The sequence below is a fragment of the Centropristis striata genome, chromosome 16 (assembly GCF_030273125.1).
Source record: "Centropristis striata isolate RG_2023a ecotype Rhode Island chromosome 16, C.striata_1.0, whole genome shotgun sequence".
Taxonomy (NCBI): domain Eukaryota; kingdom Metazoa; phylum Chordata; class Actinopteri; order Perciformes; family Serranidae; genus Centropristis; species Centropristis striata.
In genome coordinates, this window is record NC_081532.1 from 19,006,057 (window position 1) to 19,025,303 (window position 19,247).

Here is a 19,247-nt window from a genome sequence, read left to right on the forward strand (position 1 = left end):
CATTATGGAGGGCAACTGGTGGCTGGAAAGTCAAGAGGGTCAGATGTATGATGCATATAAAGTGGTTATTATTGATGCCAAAAATGTGGGAGTAGGATGTATTGGTGTAGGGTGTGTTGTCTGTTCACTGAAGCAAACATTTTCCTCCCGGCTCAAACTTTTGGGTATGCACAGGAACAAAGAAGTGATGCACTGCGTAGGGAAGCAGTTCCCTTTTTCACACGCTACACTTGCTAAAATCAATTCAGCACAAAAAACTGGAGCGTTTTTGCATAACAGTGTCATGCATATCACGTTTTTGAGATTCCACTGATAGCAATGTACCACTCGGCAGGGTTTCATAAGGTCATGCAAAGTAGCTTGTCTGGTCATTTGAATAAAACTTTTCCTATGGTTTGGTGGACATTGCTTGCAGATTTGAATACAGACAGAAGTACGGTTGTTGAAGTGGAGCTGAAGCCTTGATTCATGGAGAGGGGAGACTTGTACTGAAATTAATATGGCTTTTGTTTTCATACAGATGAGCAAGCATGTCAGTCATATCCTAAAATCCCTCTGTGTGCTCTGTAACAACACAAAACTGTCTGAAGAATTGCCTCGCTTGAAATCTGCTTGTGTGCTTTGTGCGTACAGAATGGAAAATAAGTGGAAACTACACACAAAAAACCATCATAGAATTGATTGACTTTCTCATACAAATCAGCAGTAGTTAGAACTCATTTATCCGTTTCTGCCTATTCATTACAGTCTATTCTTTAACGCCATAATGGAGGACTGTTTCCTGTCATGGGGGAGGAAAGCCTCAAGGGACCCAAGCGAGGGCGGCGCCGCAGTCTCTATCTGGAGATATTCATGGAGATCTACAGTGCCTGGGATGCTGAAGATGGATGCAGCCGAGTTTCCCACTGGACAGTGGACAGGACAAGAAGTATTCGCTCATGAATTCAATTAACTGCACACAGCCACGCTCGATTGGTCAGAGCTCTGCCCAATCACTATCACTATCTGTCATGCTCCCTGCTGGAGAGACAGCAACACACACACAAGAGCAGACTGCAGGAGATGGAAGATGAAAATAATACCTTTAATGTCTATTCTACATTCTAGAGATGTAATCTTTTTTTGTGGACTAAATAGGTATAATGTGCATGTGTTCATACCCGATCTGATATTATTATCTCCTCTGCTTCTCTAGGACTAGGTGTGGTGAGTTCATGTCTTATCAGTGTGGAAATACGTGATTTTGGCAAGGAAATATACTTGTGAGGCTTATTAGTCTAATGAGGAGCACATTTCCACGACGGGTTCACTGATATTAAAGCTAGGTGTCATCATAACCACTCACCTAAGTGCTGGAAAGCAAAAACTACTCAATTCAACAGGAGCCAAAGAAATACATGCAGCTCACAGGTGGCATTAAAGCAACAACACTATGAGCCATGATAGCCACTTTGTGAGGCTGCACTTTGGCACAGCTGTGCTTTGAGCTAATTGCCAACATGCTGACATTGGTAACATGCTGTTAGGCAGGTACGTGTTCATCATTTTAGTTTAGGGTCTAAGCAGAGAGCTAAGATTTGCTAATTAGCACTAAACACTAAGTAGGACCTCCATTATTACTATTTTTCAAGCCATTAGTTAATAGAATGCCTAAATCTGTACAACATTTGGGATAAACATGATAGTTGCCAGAGGGAAAAAAACAACAACCTGTAGAGCTGGCATCATATTTTGCATCAAACTCCAGCTGTCATCATCAGTTTAAAACCAAAAGACAAAGGACTCCTAAGAAGAAGTAAAAATGTAAAAAAAACCCCAAAAAAACAGCTCCATTTAAATATATCTCGTCATGATCTGGGCTTCTCTAATTGCAAATTGATGATCCCAACAATGTAGATGTGGTCTTCAATTTGTGATGTAAATATTACATCAACAGAAGAACATTTCTTTCTTTAGGCAATAGGACAGCAGTAGTAGTAATAGTAGCAGTAGTAGTAGGAACATAGAACAGCCCCCATGACGATGTTCGGACCTACAGATCCCAATATTTCCCCAGTAATAGAACTTTTGATCCATTGACCTGAAGGTCCAGTCTGAGCGACTGAGGGAAATGAAACATTGAAGGTACTTAAAAAACTAAAAAAACGTTTTAGAGCTTTTGGGCTGCAGCACCAGTAGAGTCAACATTGACCAGTTTGTTTGACTAGGTACAAAAAAAAGTAGTTTGGGGATGGACTACTGGCTAGTTAGGTAGCTAGCTTTTCTATCTACGGCGCTGCTGTCCAGTGTAGCATGAAAGCATGGTTGGCAACTTTACAGAAAATGAGCCTGGCAAAGTTGTCATTCATCTAGTGTTGGCAATGTGCGTGTGTTAATTAAGCACTAAGTTGTAAAATGTCAGTAATTTAGCAGCTAGCTCTCCATGCATTGTACAACTCAACAGCTTGTTTTGTCATTACAGAAAAACCTCACATCACTGAGTTCTCAACTTCTACAATTCTACAAAGCAGATGCTTTTATCCAAACCAACGTACATTTGAGAGTACATACAACACAAGTAAAGATCAAGTCAGAAGACAACACATGAGTAAGAGCAATGGGTTACGTTTGAGTCCAAAAGGAGGTAGGTGCTATCAGGAAGTGCATAAGGCCAGTGCAAATAGTATTTTTATTCCTCCCATCCATGTAGACTATGTTTGAAGGTGTTCAGTACAGAGCTGGGTCTTCAGTCTCTTCTGAAAGATTGAGAGGGACTCAGCAGATTGGATGGAGTTTGGAAGTTCATTCCACCACTGGGTAACTACTTACTCCAAGTGGGTCTATCCAGAAGTTTATACAAAAGTTACCCGCTACCAGAGGTGGGCAGAGTAGCCAAAAAATGTACTCAAGTAAAAGTACTGTTACTTAAGATTATAATTACTCAAGTAAAAGTAAAAGTACTCATAAAAATAATTACTCAAGTAAGAGTAAAAAAGTATGCAGTGAAAAGACTACTCAAGTACTCAAGAGTACAAGTACTGCATTTAGCCAACACAAACGGTATAAAATAGTAGCAAACAACATATAAAACAGCAATCTTCAAAAATAAAGATACAATATATTGCCATAAGTTGCAAAGGGTGGACCGACATCATATTAAACCCTATGGATTAAGAATAGGATGTCACTTTAGTTCATATGAGTCAAGGCAGGTGGCCCATTGGTTTGGTAATATAGTGTATTCATTATTTGCTAAATTAAAAACATCAACTTTTAAATACAATTATAATAAATTAATTAGGTTTATCCAGAATTATATTAATTAAAACCAATACACTTATAACACAATTTGATATTTTGCACATATACAATTTTAAACAATTCATGGCTATGTCACAGGCCCTGACAAAATGATCTAACTCAAACATACTTAGTATGTGAGGCCAGGGATGTGGTTGTTGCTCAGTGGGTTCTTTCATTTTCTCCGTAAAATATTCGTGTTCTGCTCCTGTGAAAATAGCCACGGACACTTGTTCGGCGCGGAACCGGAGCCGTTAAAAAGTGCGCGTTCACTGTTGCTATGGCTATGACCAACATGACAACACTTGTCATCTGACCCAAGTAGCTGCATTTGATTGGCAAGATCATTTTCTAATGTTTTTTATTGGTTGAAAGCTGAAGACGTAGAAATAGATCTCGCATGTAATAATAAAAAATCACGTAGCCAAATAGAATGGCGTAAAAGTACCGTTCCTTCTTCAAATATATACTCAAGTAAAAGTAAAAGTATGGTCCAAAAAAACTACTCCTAAAATTACAATTTATCCAAAAAGTTACTTAAGTATTTGTAACAGATTAAATGTAGCGCGTTACTACCCACCTCTGCCCGCTACAAAGTCCTTGCTTTACTGATTGGAATGGGAATGTCCACTCATTCTGTGGATCAGAACATTATACCTAACTTTCATGGTAATCATTGCTTAAATATTCTTTACGTTGCCAACTGGTGATCTGACTTTATAAAACACTTTAAATTGCTACATACTCAAGTTTCAGAACAGTAAGAACAAGATCCAAACCAGTGGGAATTATACTTCATGCTGCTTTTACTTTTATCTGCACTTTGTGTGGTCATTTACTTGAAAAGACTGGCGTTCACATTGTGCATTATCATTTCTCTGTATCTTACCCATGAATCCTAAAAGCATCATATGCTGGCTTTTTTCACCTTTGAGGCTTTTTGCGTAACCACACCTACTTGTCTATGAAGTAAACATTGTTATCGACAAAGCATACAGAGGGGCTTTGACTTCAAAGCATCTGTCCCACAGACGGAGTGGTCGAGGAGAGATAGTAGCCTTTGTTTAGTTCCATCAGAACGGAGAGCTTTGATTTCTCACTGTAAACTTGTCCTTGATGTTTCACATTTTTTTGGTTTGATTACATGGGAGGTTTGGATCCATTTCAAACAGGAAATCAACTCACTGCACTAAATTCAAAGGTTTGAAATACACAGGTAATTGGTTTCTTCAACTCAGACAGAGTAATCACTGCAATTTTAACTCTACCATAACAAGAATGACAAAGCGGTTTGTAATTGATGGGCTAAACATTCCTGACTCGTTGAGTGATTCAGCGGGTGTTGCGATATGTCAGAGGCTACTTTCTAAGGACATAAAGTTGTCAGTGTTGTTGAAGTCTACAGTTGTTGATTGAAGTAAAGGTCATAGAATAGTTAGTGAGTCTTCTTTAGAGCTCCCAACAGACTCCATGAAACAGACTTCAGTGTACAGCACCGTAAAGCATGTCATTTGAAGTTAAATAGATAGAAATTACTCAATGGCAATGGACTCAAGTGTTTTATGCTGGCATTCTACGTACAAATATCCCCTCTCCAGGATAAAATGAGATTTAGGATTGCTGTAATGACTGACTTTTCTTCAATGATGCTTAGTCCATAACATCGAGAAATTTCCTCTTCCTCTTTCCTCCTCCCTGCCAGGTCAGGGTTGATTTAGACATCTGTTCCATTTGGCATATGTATGCAGGGAACACTCTACTTGGTGCCCTGGGCCATTTAACACTTGCTCAATATCTTAAAATGAAACTGCCTGTGTAGATTGCCTTGGAAAGGTGCCTGCAACAGAAACCCAGTTTGTGTTGAGGGGATGCTGCTCGCAGAAAAGCCTAAGGCAAGAGATTAGAGGTAGAATGTGATGAAGCTTAGTGCTGCCAGATAGGGCCTTGTCTCGGCAGGTTGTATCTCCTGTTAATTGATGAGTTGTGTTTTTTGCTTTTACTTGCTCCAAGTACTTTGCCACTGGAAATTCTCTCTGGGCAAACAATGTTTGACATAAAGCACATTTTCAAGGGACCCACAAGGATCCAGGTCATAAGAAACCCCACAGAAACCACAACAAATACCCATCATATTACCTTTAAGTTGATCCTACAGGTAGAAGAAGTTCTGATTGCCCTCAAGGCTCCCAGAGTGTCTCATTTAAGCATACTTATCTTAATGTACTTATGAAACCGAGATGCAGTAAGTATCTTGTGATAAAAAATACTTTTTGGTTCTGTTATTATAATTTAGGCCCGCAGGCAAAGCAAAATCCATATTGAAGTTAATAAAACAAAAACAAAGAATGAATGAGAACTGTTACTGAGCTGTGTAGAAAACATGTCCTACCTGGAGATAGCTTTATGATCTAAAGCAGCAAAGCAACCGTTTAAGCGTGAGGTACCCCAGAAGCCCTGTCAGATAAACTTACATACCCATTCATCTATTCTCAACTCCCAATATCTCTATTACTACTGGTACTACAGTACTTGGACTGAAGCTGAATGTGTCAATCACCCAGCTATTATTTTAAGACAACTATTTTAACAGTTCGTGCAATACTTTCAACTATTTTAACCATGTATTTCCATCACTCTTAGCTAAGTATTTGAACTGTAAGACAGTAGGCCTACTTTAAGCGAACTATTTCAGCCTTTAGTCAGTTACTTTAATCTAAATATTTTAACTGTTTATCTGTTACATTAAGGTAATTATTTCAATTGTTTATCCATTAGCCTAGTTTTAACTATTTAAAACGTGTTTCTATTACTTTCAGCTTAATATTTGAAACGTTTACACAGTAGGCCTGCTATTAGCTAACTACTTCAACTGTCAGTCCATTACTTTTAGCTAATTATTTCAATTGATTATTTAGTAGCCTAGTTTTAACTATTTAAAATATTTTCCCATTACTTTAAGCTAACTATTTGAAGTGTTTGGGTAGCACTTTATAGCTTAGTCTTTCAAGTGTTTATCCATTAAATTATTTGAACTGTTAGTCCATTACTTTTAGCTAACTATTTCAAATGTTTTCTCATTACTTTAAATAATAAGCTGAAAGTGTGATCCAAACACTTCAAATAGTTAGCTTAAACTGCTTATCTGTTACATTAAGCTAACTAGTTCAACTGTAAGTCCATTACTTTTAGCTAATTATTCAAACTATTTATCCACTAGCCTATTTCTAACTTTTTAAAATGTTTTCCCATTACTTTTAGCTAACTAGCTAAGTGTTTAGATGGCACTTTCAGCTTAGTCTTTCAACTGTTTATCCATTACTTTAAGCTAAATATTTGAACTCTTTAGTCAGTACATTAACAAACTATTTCTACTGTTTGTTCTTTACTTTTAGCAACCTGTTTGTGCTTGTTTGCCATCTAGTTTTTACACACCCTCGTATAACTGCAACATGTATTATATATACTTTTAGCCTATTCGGGATACTTCCAGCTTTGCCCATTGGCAAATCCCTTTAGTCCAAATAGCCTGCCCTCGGTTTGGGAATCACTGGATTGCACTCACACAACAACAATGGTTTGAATGTCCAGTTATGTGTGAGTGGGTAGTAGTAACTTGGTATTGGGTATTATTGGTAGAACTGAGAGAGAACAGATTCAACATTAGCGTCTCTAAAGTTAATACACCAATCCAATATTCTACATCGATATCTGCTCTAAACTAACCTCATTAAACATTTGAAATGTAAAAAATAAATACTGTTTTACATTCTCATTAAAATTAGAATGAGCCTCAAAATAATGACCTAAAGCACTTTCAAACAAAAGGAACACAACCATTTGATATTGCTGTTGGCCTGATTTAATTAAAGGTTATGTTGTAATGATGTTAACATTTTTTCATGTGCAGCAGACATTTTATTGCTGTTTCCTGTTTTAGTAGCAACTACTCGCTCGTATTTCCTTATTTTAAACATCTGCTCTGATGGGGAATTCAAATGCCAGTGAAGCAAAACCAATTCCAAAACCAATGGAACTGTGATTGTGGACACTTATTCTTTTGGTAGAAATGCAAATGTTAATCAAAATGTGATGTAGTCATCTAAAGTTAGAGGGCAAACACAACACGAATCCAAAAAAACTGGGGTGTTGTATAAAACATAAATATAACAGAATGTGATAACTTGCTAATCCTTTTTGACATATATTCAATTAAAAACTGGACAAATACAGTATATTATACAGTATACAGTATATTTAATGTTAAAAATATAGACTGCAGGTCTGTCTTAATCAAGATCTTCTCGAATATGTCTAATCAATCCACCAGTTAAAGTACCTTAAAGAACACTACATATGGACCCAATACTGTAACCAATATTCAGCAATTCAGCTTCATCCAGCAGGTGTTTAAAATACACTTAGAATAACAACAAGGACACAAGTATGTGGCCATGCATACATACTGACTGAAAGAAATGCAGGTTGTGTTTGCAGTGACTTCACTTCAGCACCAAGGAGAGCGTTATTAATAGGACAAACAATGTTTCCTTACTGATCATGGAACTGATACATATCATCTACTGTATGTTTGGTTGGGTTAAACACAGTGGCTTCTTCTTCTAGCACATCACCAACTGTTTACTGACTACAAACATGCAGCTCAGACACCAAACGACAGTTTTAAATCCAGCCTACCTACAGTACACCTACAGCATATGGGAAGTCCCATATATTGCTCTCAAACTATATCCTACTTTTTTTTGGGTTAAATAGGAAGAAAAAATGTAAAAACCAAATGGATTTTCTCTAGGCACTTACTATGTTGTTATTTAATTCCAAATGTTTCTTTCTCACACACATGAAGAAATATGGGAAAATATGTGTATTAACCATGTTAGTAAATATGGGTTACATTCTTGAAAAACGGAGATAAAATCCCTTCCTTCCATTGAGAAAACAAGATGCACTGTGCACTGTGACCACTAGGGTGTGGTTAAATGGAGAAAATATCAAATATGCTCTTTGGTGTTCTTCCTGTGATGAAAAACATGATAAAGTGCCCTCTAGGGTGGTCATAAAATTAACCAAAAAAGATGCAGTGTCATATAAGCTAAAACAGGCTAAAAAACTTGCGTTCTGGTGCCCTACCACATTCAGCTAATCCCTTTTTTCGCCCCTGCCATTCAGACAGCCTCTGGTTTCCATACATATTGGAGCTTTGAAATGAAAGCTGTATAGCTGCTTGGTGCAACATGAAAGCTTTGAGTGTCATAAGCCAGAGGCCTCTGACAGCAAATGATGGTATTCATTAATTAAAAGTTTATTTTTGAAGTCTGATCCTGCTACTTTAAGCTTTACTTGCTGATCCAGTGCAGACACAAGATCAAAATCCAAGATCATTTACAGGATGTGTGTTTTTGTGTGTCAGAGGAAAATCACACCTTGAGCTCACAACAGGGAGGAACTACTCCTCGTAGCATTTTGTACACCTGCTCGACATCATTCAGTCTGAACACGTGTGCGTCAACGGGTTGATGAGCACCAGCGGAGCTGATGAGTCTTTACGAGACTGACAATGAAACAAGGAAATCAGTTATACTCCGTCACTCATCCTTTTGGGCCACTGCGTCACTGTATGACATCCCTCAACCCTTTATACGTTTTTCTCCAATTTTGACACTCTTTTGATCTCGTGAACACTCTCACTCTGTTGTGACAGTATGGGGCTTTTATTTTTTGTTGAATATATAAATATATATATATATATATATATATATATATATATATATATTTTTTATTATCAGCCTGCACTTGTTACCCAATAATAAAAACTCCAGGGATGAGTTTATTTTATTCATGCAGTCAAATTGAAATTGAAAACTCAATTAAAGGCTTATACTGGAGATGTTCTGCTTATTTAAAGGCGAGTCTCACTACCACGCTATGACACAGAATGGCTTTTTTTCTTCCTCCCCCGTACAAAACCACATCACCCATCCATCCACATGTCTAACACTCTGTCCACTCCAGCGGCTCTCTCCAAACCCATTTCCCTCATTGCCTCCACAGGGCCGTGTGATTGATGGGCCTGGGGACACCCTCACGCTGCTGTGTACCTAATCGCAAAGTATAGACTCGCCGTAACGCTCCATTAAGGGCCCGCAGCAGCAAGGTGTAATGGTTAGGGAAATGGGCCAGGGAAAGGGAAGGTCACCGGTTCAAATTCCCACGGGGGTTTGCCGCTGACTCGTCTCGCTATACGTGTCCAATTGGAGAAATGAATTGTGACAGTTTGCGGGTTGAGCGCAAATACGCTCTTCAGTGGACAAACATTTTTTAAGTGTAAAAGCAAACATGACCTCGTGCATCGCCACAGACACTATGGCAGAGGCAAAGTCAAATCTGCTATTGACACAATCTGGTAATGAGATTGTCCGTCATCGCAGTCGTCTCTGTTTACTTCCAGGATGAGACACTGTAGGAGGTTAAGAGTGTCACTGACAGGTTTGCTGCGCTTGAATAATTACGTTCTGTGTACGGCTACGCCACAGCCGCCAGAGCAATACTAGCAAAGGCGGGATTCTAACTTCCTGTCAGGAGAATGAGCTGCAGAGATAGGCATATAACCACACAAGTCACTTTAGGGGCAACAAATTGGATTGCTTGTTGGCCCTGTGACTGATGAGTTAATTAAAGTGGAAGGGTATGGAGAAAGAAGTCAGACACCGCTCCATTTATTTATCCCGTATTGACTATATCTCCTCGCACTTCACTGGCTTGAGTAATCGCCGCCTTTCTGCTCAAGAAAACATCTAAGAGGGAGGAAATGGACATTGTCAAATTTCCAATTCAGATTCAAGATCAAGAGGAGAGCTGATTAAAGCTGAATTTATGAACAGGATTTAGATTAATCTGAATCAAAGGGGAATATTACGACTCCTGACTGTTAATATTGTATATCTCAAGGCTACCGTGCCGAAAACACAACAAGTAATATCACAAGAGGTTGGAAATGAACTTCATCATTAGTGTGTTTTTCTGTCTCCCTGATTTCAGAATAATCAGAATGAATCATGCGTTTCTTGCTAATTTCCTCCGAGTCATGCAGAGAAATGTTCTGCAATTGAGAAATACACAACATTTTGTGTCCACAGATCAAAATCACAATTTTTTTTGGGATTAGATTCTGTGGCAGCCGCCCCAAACAGCCAGACAGTACAGGTCATTAATAGGAGTAATTAGCTAATTTTGAGTGCAGGGGGCTGGAACAAATAAAGCAAACAAATATTTTTGCCAGGGACTGAGTGTGAGAGCCGTAATCGAGCGGCTCTGGCTTCATGTTCTCTGCTAGGTAGGAAGGAAGGTAATTCGAGCCCAGGTTTGTGACAGGTGCTGCAGGGGAAAAGTGAGGGAGGTTTAGAACACCGCGAAATGTGGTGAGGCCACACGGCAAGCGTGCCGAGACGGATTAGGGCTTAGTTTGGGAGTGGGATGTGTATAGTGGGTGCTGTGCTTAGGGACCCAGGTGGTGCCTGAGGAGAGTACAGAACGTCTGTGCAGTTTTTTTTTTATTCTCTCTGCTAGCCGCAGCTTATGTGTTGCCTGGCTGCAGGAACACAGTGAACCCAGAGCTGAGAACAATTAGACACTGTTCAAGCGAGGCTGGATTTGCATGAGCAGCAGCAGCAGCTCCGATCTGTCTTTACAGTGACAGAAAAGACAGTTAGACAAAGAATCACCAGTGAATCACTGATATTGAACTGGTTTGTTTGTGTGTTTCAGTATCTTTAATGTTTTTCTTTGTTTTGCATGAGGCTTTTCTCATGCAAAGTGACTCTTGGAGGAAGTGACTTTTGGGCCATGATTGAACTTTAAATTTTAAGATTAGGAATAAAGCAGGATTTAAAAGTTAAGTATGCATTTAAGTTTCCCTCTCCTTGTCTTTTTCATTATCTCTCTCAGATGCACATTTACATATCTGACAACCAAACCAGATAATGTAATGCGGGGAGTCAGGTGTTGCTGATTTGATGCCAGCTGTGAGAAACTCAGCTGCATCCAATAATGAGTCGGCCCTGTAACTAACTCCTCTGACCTGACCTCAAGTCCAAAACAGCCAGTTTCAACAGAATTTGTAGAGCTAAACAAATCTTTCCTGTTGAGCGATGCTCCTCATTCATCCGGAGCCAAATATTGACCCGGCATAAAAGCTATTTCATTGTTGCGCAGCTCAAAGAGACCGTGCCTCTATAAAAGAAGTGAAGATTAAATTTGCTGGAATGTGTGCATCTCTGAATTTAAAAAGGAGGCCTTGGGGAATGATCACCTTTTTTAAAGATGATCTCTGTAGTTCTGAAGGAAAATACAAAGTAAAGCTAACTTCCTTCCTGTGAGGAGCAGCATGACAAGCAGTGGACTTTGAAGATGTTTTGCACTATGCCAGTCCATCTGAAAGTCTTTTTGTTTTAGTGATCTGCCCAAAATGTCTGACCATGAATAAAAGCAGCTGAGGATGATTATGAGTGACAACAATTGTTCACATATTGAGAAAAGTTGTCCACTGTGTCCTGTAGCACCGACTATGTCGCCATGGGAGCATATTTCCACCAATGTGATAAAAAGAAAATGCTGGTCATAATAATAAGTAACTTTGGTAAAGTAATGACAGAGAACCTCAAAATAATGAAAATAAAAATGATTTGTAACTGAAAATAATGTATATAATAATAATAATAATAATAATAATAATAATAACAATAATAATAATAATAACTGTCTCAAAATAATGACTTAGTATGTCAAAATAATGAGAACATTTCTTAAAATAATGACATATATCTCTGAATAATGAGATAACTTCTCAAATTAATCACATCTAAAACTAATGAGAACATTGCTCAAAATTATTACTTATATCTAAAACAAAACATGATCATTTCTCAAAACAATGACATCATCTCAAAAATAATGAGATTCTTTCTCAAAATAATGACCTATATCTCAAAATAATATAAAAACATCTCAATAATTATGACTTTTTGAAATTTACTTCAAATGCTAAATTCGTATTACATACAAAGTTGTTTTTTCAATAAGGTTTCTCATTACATTACATGACTTACATGATATTTTTCTTTTTTTTTTCTTTCCCACAAACAGGAAAAACAAACTAAGCCTCTCCTCTCTGCTGGCTTCATTTTTTCTGGTGTTTGTGCACCATCATTGCAGCCGGGAAATGACTGTAATGGCACTGTGGTGGCACTTTCTACCTTTATATAGTATAGTTGTGAAATAACAATCATACAAATGTTGTGAAGGCTCATTTAAAGGCACAGTGTCTGAAACAGACTGTGTGGATTTCTCTGTGGACTGAGTGGTTTAATACTTTCACAGTATTTATTTATTATTCATACAAAGGTCATGGGAATATCACTATTTACAATATGAGATGTGAGATCTAAGTACTTCTTCCATCACTGATGAATGCCGGTTTTGAAAATGTAGGTTTGTAAGGACAATGTTGTGTAAGCTACTTCTTATCAATGTAGGGATCTTTCAAATGCTGCTGCCAACTTTAAGATTTAGTTAAGAGGCTACTGGAGGAGCACATCTCTTGGTCATCCTTTACTCTTTCATTCCTTTTTATGTGAGTTCAGCAGACTTTAACATGGTCTGGTAAACAAGTTGGATAACTTTTCTTACATAAGCATCTTCAAACTACACTGCTGCTTGAGAAATAGAGACATATATTAAATACATCTGGATATTTTATGAATAAACAGATAAGGTGACATTTAACACCTCTTTGCCCACCAAACATCTGTCTGTTGGAGGAAACAAGGCTTTTCTCCATATCTCCTCAGTAATGCACATGAAATGTTTAAGCAAGAGTTGTTGTGCTTCTGCATCCAGCTCAGAGGAAATTGAATCAGTTGTATTAATCCAATTTCAGGAGCTTTCGAGGTTGACAGAGAAGGATATTATTTCAGCCCAACAGTCTACGCATTTCATTGCACAACATGGTGTAATGAAGTTAAAAATCACAGAATGCAGCTGTGCAATTTTCAGTTTGACATGTTTGAGCTGCTTTGGGAACTCTGCCACTTTGCAGACATGTGAGACACATTTACTTCACAAAGATATTACAGAAACTGTGACAGGAAGAAAACAACAAAGGATGTGATCTTTTGAGTTATCTAGTATTATTCAATATAGGTCAGAGTTAAAATTGTTTAATTGATTAACTGGACAATTCGTCTTTGAAATGGCAAAAATGATATAACATGTCCATCAAAACTAGCAAGAGCCCAAAGTGATAAACAACACTTGTTTACTTTGACTCACAAACAGCCAGTATTGGCTTACTATTCAATTTCTAATAATATATTATTGCATTGTTGATGCTCACACTAGTTGGTGGGCTAATTACTTGATAAAACTACAGCCTGATGCAAGTATTGAACATATTTCATTGGCGGATATTGGTCTTTAACAACCTATTGCCATCAGCATATATGTTGTCCAATTGACAGAAAAAATATACATAAATCAAGCTTGAGTGATTAAGAAATTGTGTTGTATTACTACTTATTATTTGATTTTTTTTATTCTTTGAAATAGTCAGGAACAAACTGTACTGGTGTTTTTTTAAGCTATCTATTTATTTTTCTTACTTATTTAAATGGTCAGCAACTTCCTGAGACTGAAGTTTTTCGAATAATTTTTTAGCTTTTTAATTAATTTTGGATGTATTATTTATTTAAATGAACAGCAATTGAACACTGGCACTGAACACATAGGATTCATGTTTATTTATCTTTTTATTTTATTTCTCCTTATTTAAATGGTCAGCAACTGTCACAATTGACAATTAACATGTAGTACTGATGCTTATTTAGCTTTTTCAATGTATTTATTATTTATTGAAATGGTCACCAACTGACTGTCACTGAACATACTGATGTTTATTTACTTGTTCATTTTATTTTTTATATAATCTTTATTTCCTCAGTTTTCATTTCTAGAATTGGTACACAATGTTAAATATTCTTGCTTTTTTTTTTTTTTTTTGCTAAAACATACAGTACAAATAAAAAAGAGCAGCATCATCATGTCTGAAAGTAATCCCACAGTGCTTTTAAAAATATCCCATCTTCTTTGAATTAATTTTAAATTTAATTTAGTTTTGTTTTAGTTTTTTTGTTACCTTTGTCAATTCTGTATTTTATTGCACTTTTTGCACTTTTATGTGAAGCACTTTGGTGCGGCTCAGCCGTCTGTAAATGCACTATATAAATAAATTTGACTTTGACTTTGAAAGGATTTGCCAGCTTACCCATGGTGCAGTTGGTGGTGAAGTGTGGCTCGATGGTGGCCATGTCATCCTGTGGAACCCGCTGATCGTAGCTAGCTGAGACCCGGAAAGGAGATCCTCCGTGGGTCCCCAGGGTGAGGTGGACCACCGCCCAGCTGCCAAGGAGAGAAAGCAGGAGTAGGGTCAGTGAGATCAGCAGACACCACGGCTGACAGAAAAACCCACAGCCACTGCGGGGGTCGGGGGTGAGGGTGACTCGGGTGGCTCGGGCCTGCTCCGCCTGAGCTCCCAGAGTCTCGGAGGAGGGGCTGTCCAGGGCTTCAGCGGAAGCAGTCATGGGGGTTTCCTCACTCCCTTCCATCTTGGGAGGGTCCCCTTCTTCTTTTGTGTGTTGATGCATGGCCCCCCTTTGAGCCCACCCAGACTCCCTGTGGAGGTTCAGTTGTAGTCAGGCACCAGGTGATCCCTTTCTTACAGCTGCTGTGGAGTCACACTACAATGTAAAGCCACTGCTGCAGCAGGTGTGTGTTCAAGAGACACACTGGGATCAAGTAGTTGTGTGTTAGCGAGCTGCAGTCCTGAAGTGAATGCTGTCCTCCCTCAACCAGCGGCTGGCTTCATGTACTTTAACTGTCCCTAATTTTATTAAGCAAATTGTGCTGATTTCTCTTTGGCTCCCAGCTCATCAACTACCTCTCTCTCTCTCCCACTCTTCCCTCCCCCTTTCTCCTGCCCATCCCTTCATTTCTACACACAGTCACATATAGTGCATGCACTGTAAATACTTACTTCCCTAATGCCATTTCTCAATGCATTTGCAACAATAGCTGCTGTTTACAGTCTATACACACACACTTAATGACATACTGTGTGCTTGAATCATCACAGTAACACATGCATCGCTGCACACTGCAACACAACTTTGCCATTAAAGATTTGCCACACTAGCATGCTGTTGTACCACTGTTTAAATTAACAGCTTCCAGTTTGCACATTTCAGAGAACATACTTTGACAGTTTGATGTTACAGTGCATCATCTCTGTCTTCCTACACAGAAATAACTTCAGATGTATTCAGCTGTAAATAAAAAACAAATTTCAACAACATAAAATATTTGAACAACTAATACTGTCTATATATATACGAGGATATAAAACATTTTCAATGGCATACAGACACTGCCTTCAACATCCAAACGAGTTGCCTTCACTCCGAAGCTTCACATATCTTTTTCTCTCCTTCTCATAATAATAAGAGCACCAAATTGGAACAATGTGAGTAATATTTAAAGGTTTAGCAGACACAGACCCCTGGTGATAGCGTTATTCTCACAGATCTCAGTAGGTCTCTACCTTTCCATTATGACAAGTGCGCTGGGAAATAGGAAAGTGTCTGCACTGTGTTTATTTTGGGGTTTATTTTGTGCTTTGTTTGGGTAGAATTGTGCTAGCAAACATAAATGCACGCACACACACAAGCCCCACAACTACACAAACAGGCTCTGAGCTTTTCTGATTTCCCCAATGTCTGTGCTCGGGCTCAACAGGCTTTGCATTACTACCTTTGCCAGCTTCTTTTCTTATGCTTTTTTCTTCGTTTTCTAATGTTCCTCTATTCCTCCTGCTTTTTCACCACTTTCACCTCTCTGCAGCCTCAACCCCTCCCTCTCTCTCAACAGCCAGACACTGCTCAGAGTGGAGTGAAGGTGTTGACCAGATGGGAAGTGATGTTATAGCACCACTGTACACTGTTAGAGAACAGCTTTGCTGTGTGGGACCTGCTCCCTGCCACATCCCATAATAGAAAGGAAATGAAGCCCCAGATAAGACCTGTCTCCTTGATAACCTTGAAATGATTTGCAGACAGTCATATACATTTGGTGTTGCTTGATTCACCACCGGCTCAGAGGAGGGCCAGCTATAGAAATGGCCTTTCTGTTATATTAGCAAGATAATTGTAATTGTACAGGAATGTTGTGCAAAAGCAATGCAACGCCATGCACTCTTAAATCAGGATAAACAGGGAGGAAATTGCTCTATATTTCAGTATGAAACACACACAGGGGATCAGCAAAGTCTATAACTTTCCAGGTGTAACAGTGTAAACAAAGGAAGTCGTGCTCGGCATTGCATATGCTCAATGTACTGATAATAAAATGGACAGAGCTGTACGGCATTCAATCTAAAATGATCAATGTAAACCAGATCTCTATCTACTCGCAGTGTAAAATTGAACACAAGTCTCCTGCACTACTGAATTATTTTCATGTCTTATCACGCTACGTCTGCGCTGGCGCTCACAGGACTGATTAACTGAGCAGCGGATCAGAGCGGAGCTGCCAGAGCACATCACTCAAACATTTAAACCTAATTAGTAGTATACCATGCAAAGCACAGCAGACCCAAATATAAATAAATAAAATGGAAATGAATGATAAAGACTCCTCATGCGGGGATTAGATATTCATGACTAATCCAAATGCGGATGCTAATAATTCTCATTATGCTCCTTTGTGTCCTAACGGCCTGTTAGTTATTTAAAATCACCTGACCTTTGTTCACACTGCTGTTTGGTGAAAGCCTCTCCCATGATGGGGATGCTTTTTTCATCATAGAAAAACAAAACAAAACAGCTCAGGCCAACTAATCTTTGCTGCCAATTGACAATTCTCATTTCATAATGCTATTCATTTATGCTCCCATAGTGCTCCGCTCTGGCTAATGCAGCTCTTTTAATTTTCATTTGGTGTAGTGTGCGTGTCTCTGTGTTAGTGTGGATGCAGGATGCTTATATCCTAACCACATTAAGGCTTATTTGTCTTGTGGGATCTGGTTTGCATTAGCTTTGAGTCTCATCCATCAGGACAAACAATACATGAAGAAGTGTGCTGCATATTTTTTACAAAGTGGAAATGTTTCTCTAATACTGTGAGGCCTGCTTGGTCACATTGCCAGATGAGGCTGCTGCTGCAGAAAGGAAGACTAACAGGTTTAGTTTGGCTGATTTATGGTTATTACACAGAAACCATTATAAATGATTTCCAGGTAAGAAGTCAGCATGAAACATATAATTTGTCCTGTTTTACATTGAAACTAAAGGAGATATGTGGAGCATAAGGCAGGACAAAGTTCAGCATTATAATATGGTAATATGCATTTTTGACTTCCAGGAACTTGCATGTGATTTTAAAGGTCTTATGCTGATAATATTGTAAAAACATCAACATATATTACCTTATTACTCTGGGTGTAAGGATACATTGATGTAGATCAATATATACCAATTTAATGATTAACAATCATTTTTCATTGATGCAAAGTCAAACTATCCATATAATCATTGTTATTTAGAAATTCCCACTTTATGCTTAAGAGGAATATATTGTGTAGGAGCTATTTCATTAATTTGGTTATTATTAAATTATTGTTTCTTTTGTTTTTATTTTGTGTACATTAGGGGCACCAAGCACCAGATCAAACAGGTACTGGGTAGCAGGTGGTAATGACAGGTAATGCAACAGAAGGGACACAATTTTTTAACCAGTGCAAAGAGAGGCAGCATGAAACGTTTGTTTGCTTTGAACTAGAAATGAAATGAACCAAAACCGTGAATCCTGCCTGGACAACGGACTTCTTTTTTCCTGACTACATCCTAATTGAACTGGTGCATCAGTTGCCTTTTGTGCAAGTTTTAAAATTGAAAGAACTATCTTATAAATAGCCACTACAGATTGTATTTTTATTTGAATCTCTGGAAGTTTTCAGTAATAAAATGTAAAAATCAGATTCTTTGTGTGTGAATTGATATAAATGTAAGTAATTGATCGGTATGATATCTCATAATAAATCAGGCCAGAAAAATAACAAGAACAGCCCGACTCCCTCTGACTGAACTGTTTAGGCGCTCAGTGGTGAGGAAAGCCACCCTCATCACTGAGGACCCCTCCCACCCCCTGCACCACTCCATCAGGCAGACAATACAGAACCCCACTGGCCCAGGAAAACATTTATAGGCTGAATTTTTTATTTATTTTTTGTTGTGTGTGAATGTGTTTGTAAGTGTGTTTTAATTTGTGTTGCCGTGCCAAAGACAAATTTAAAAGTTTTTACTGTAGAACAGACAATAAAGTTGTTATAAAAATTTGTATTAATCTGGGGTTTTTCCAACGTTTTAATCATACTAAGCAAATGTGATCCTGTCTGCAGTATGTAGAGATACTGGCTTTGGGTTACATCAGACCAGTGTTTCTGCTAAAAGCTGGCAGACTAGATAACGTTAACTATATGTTTAGATAAAGGGAAGTACACATGACAGGGGGAGTCAGACACGGGTCAGACATATTTCTGCTGACCATACCTTTGACTTTGGGGAACTGAGAATAACAGCATCTGTGTCAGACAGGTCAGCTAGACGTTGGAAACCTCCCACTATAGGATGCATATAAGCCAACAGTTTTGACTATCATGTGAGCCTTTTTCTCTGTAACCGTACTCGCTGTGTTGCATGATTTAAATGCTCATCTTGTACAAGACTTTAATTAAATTCAACTTAAACTTTGATACTCTGAATCCAACTGTCTTTATTGAAGGGTCACTCTAAAAAATTCTTATAACAAAAGTTATATCTTATCTTATCTTATATTCATTGCATGCC

General features: G+C 38.2%; 1 protein-coding gene across 1 annotated transcript in view; it reads right to left on the minus strand.

Annotated features, from left to right (window-relative positions):
- alk (ALK receptor tyrosine kinase) overlaps window positions 1-19,247 on the minus strand; it is a 507,772-nt gene that overhangs the window by 100,944 nt on the left and 387,581 nt on the right. Inside the window, exon 5 of the mRNA XM_059352649.1 lies at window positions 14,615-14,748. Coding sequence (XP_059208632.1) covers window positions 14,615-14,748 — 134 coding nt within the window. The remainder of the gene's footprint in view (window positions 1-14,614; window positions 14,749-19,247) is intronic.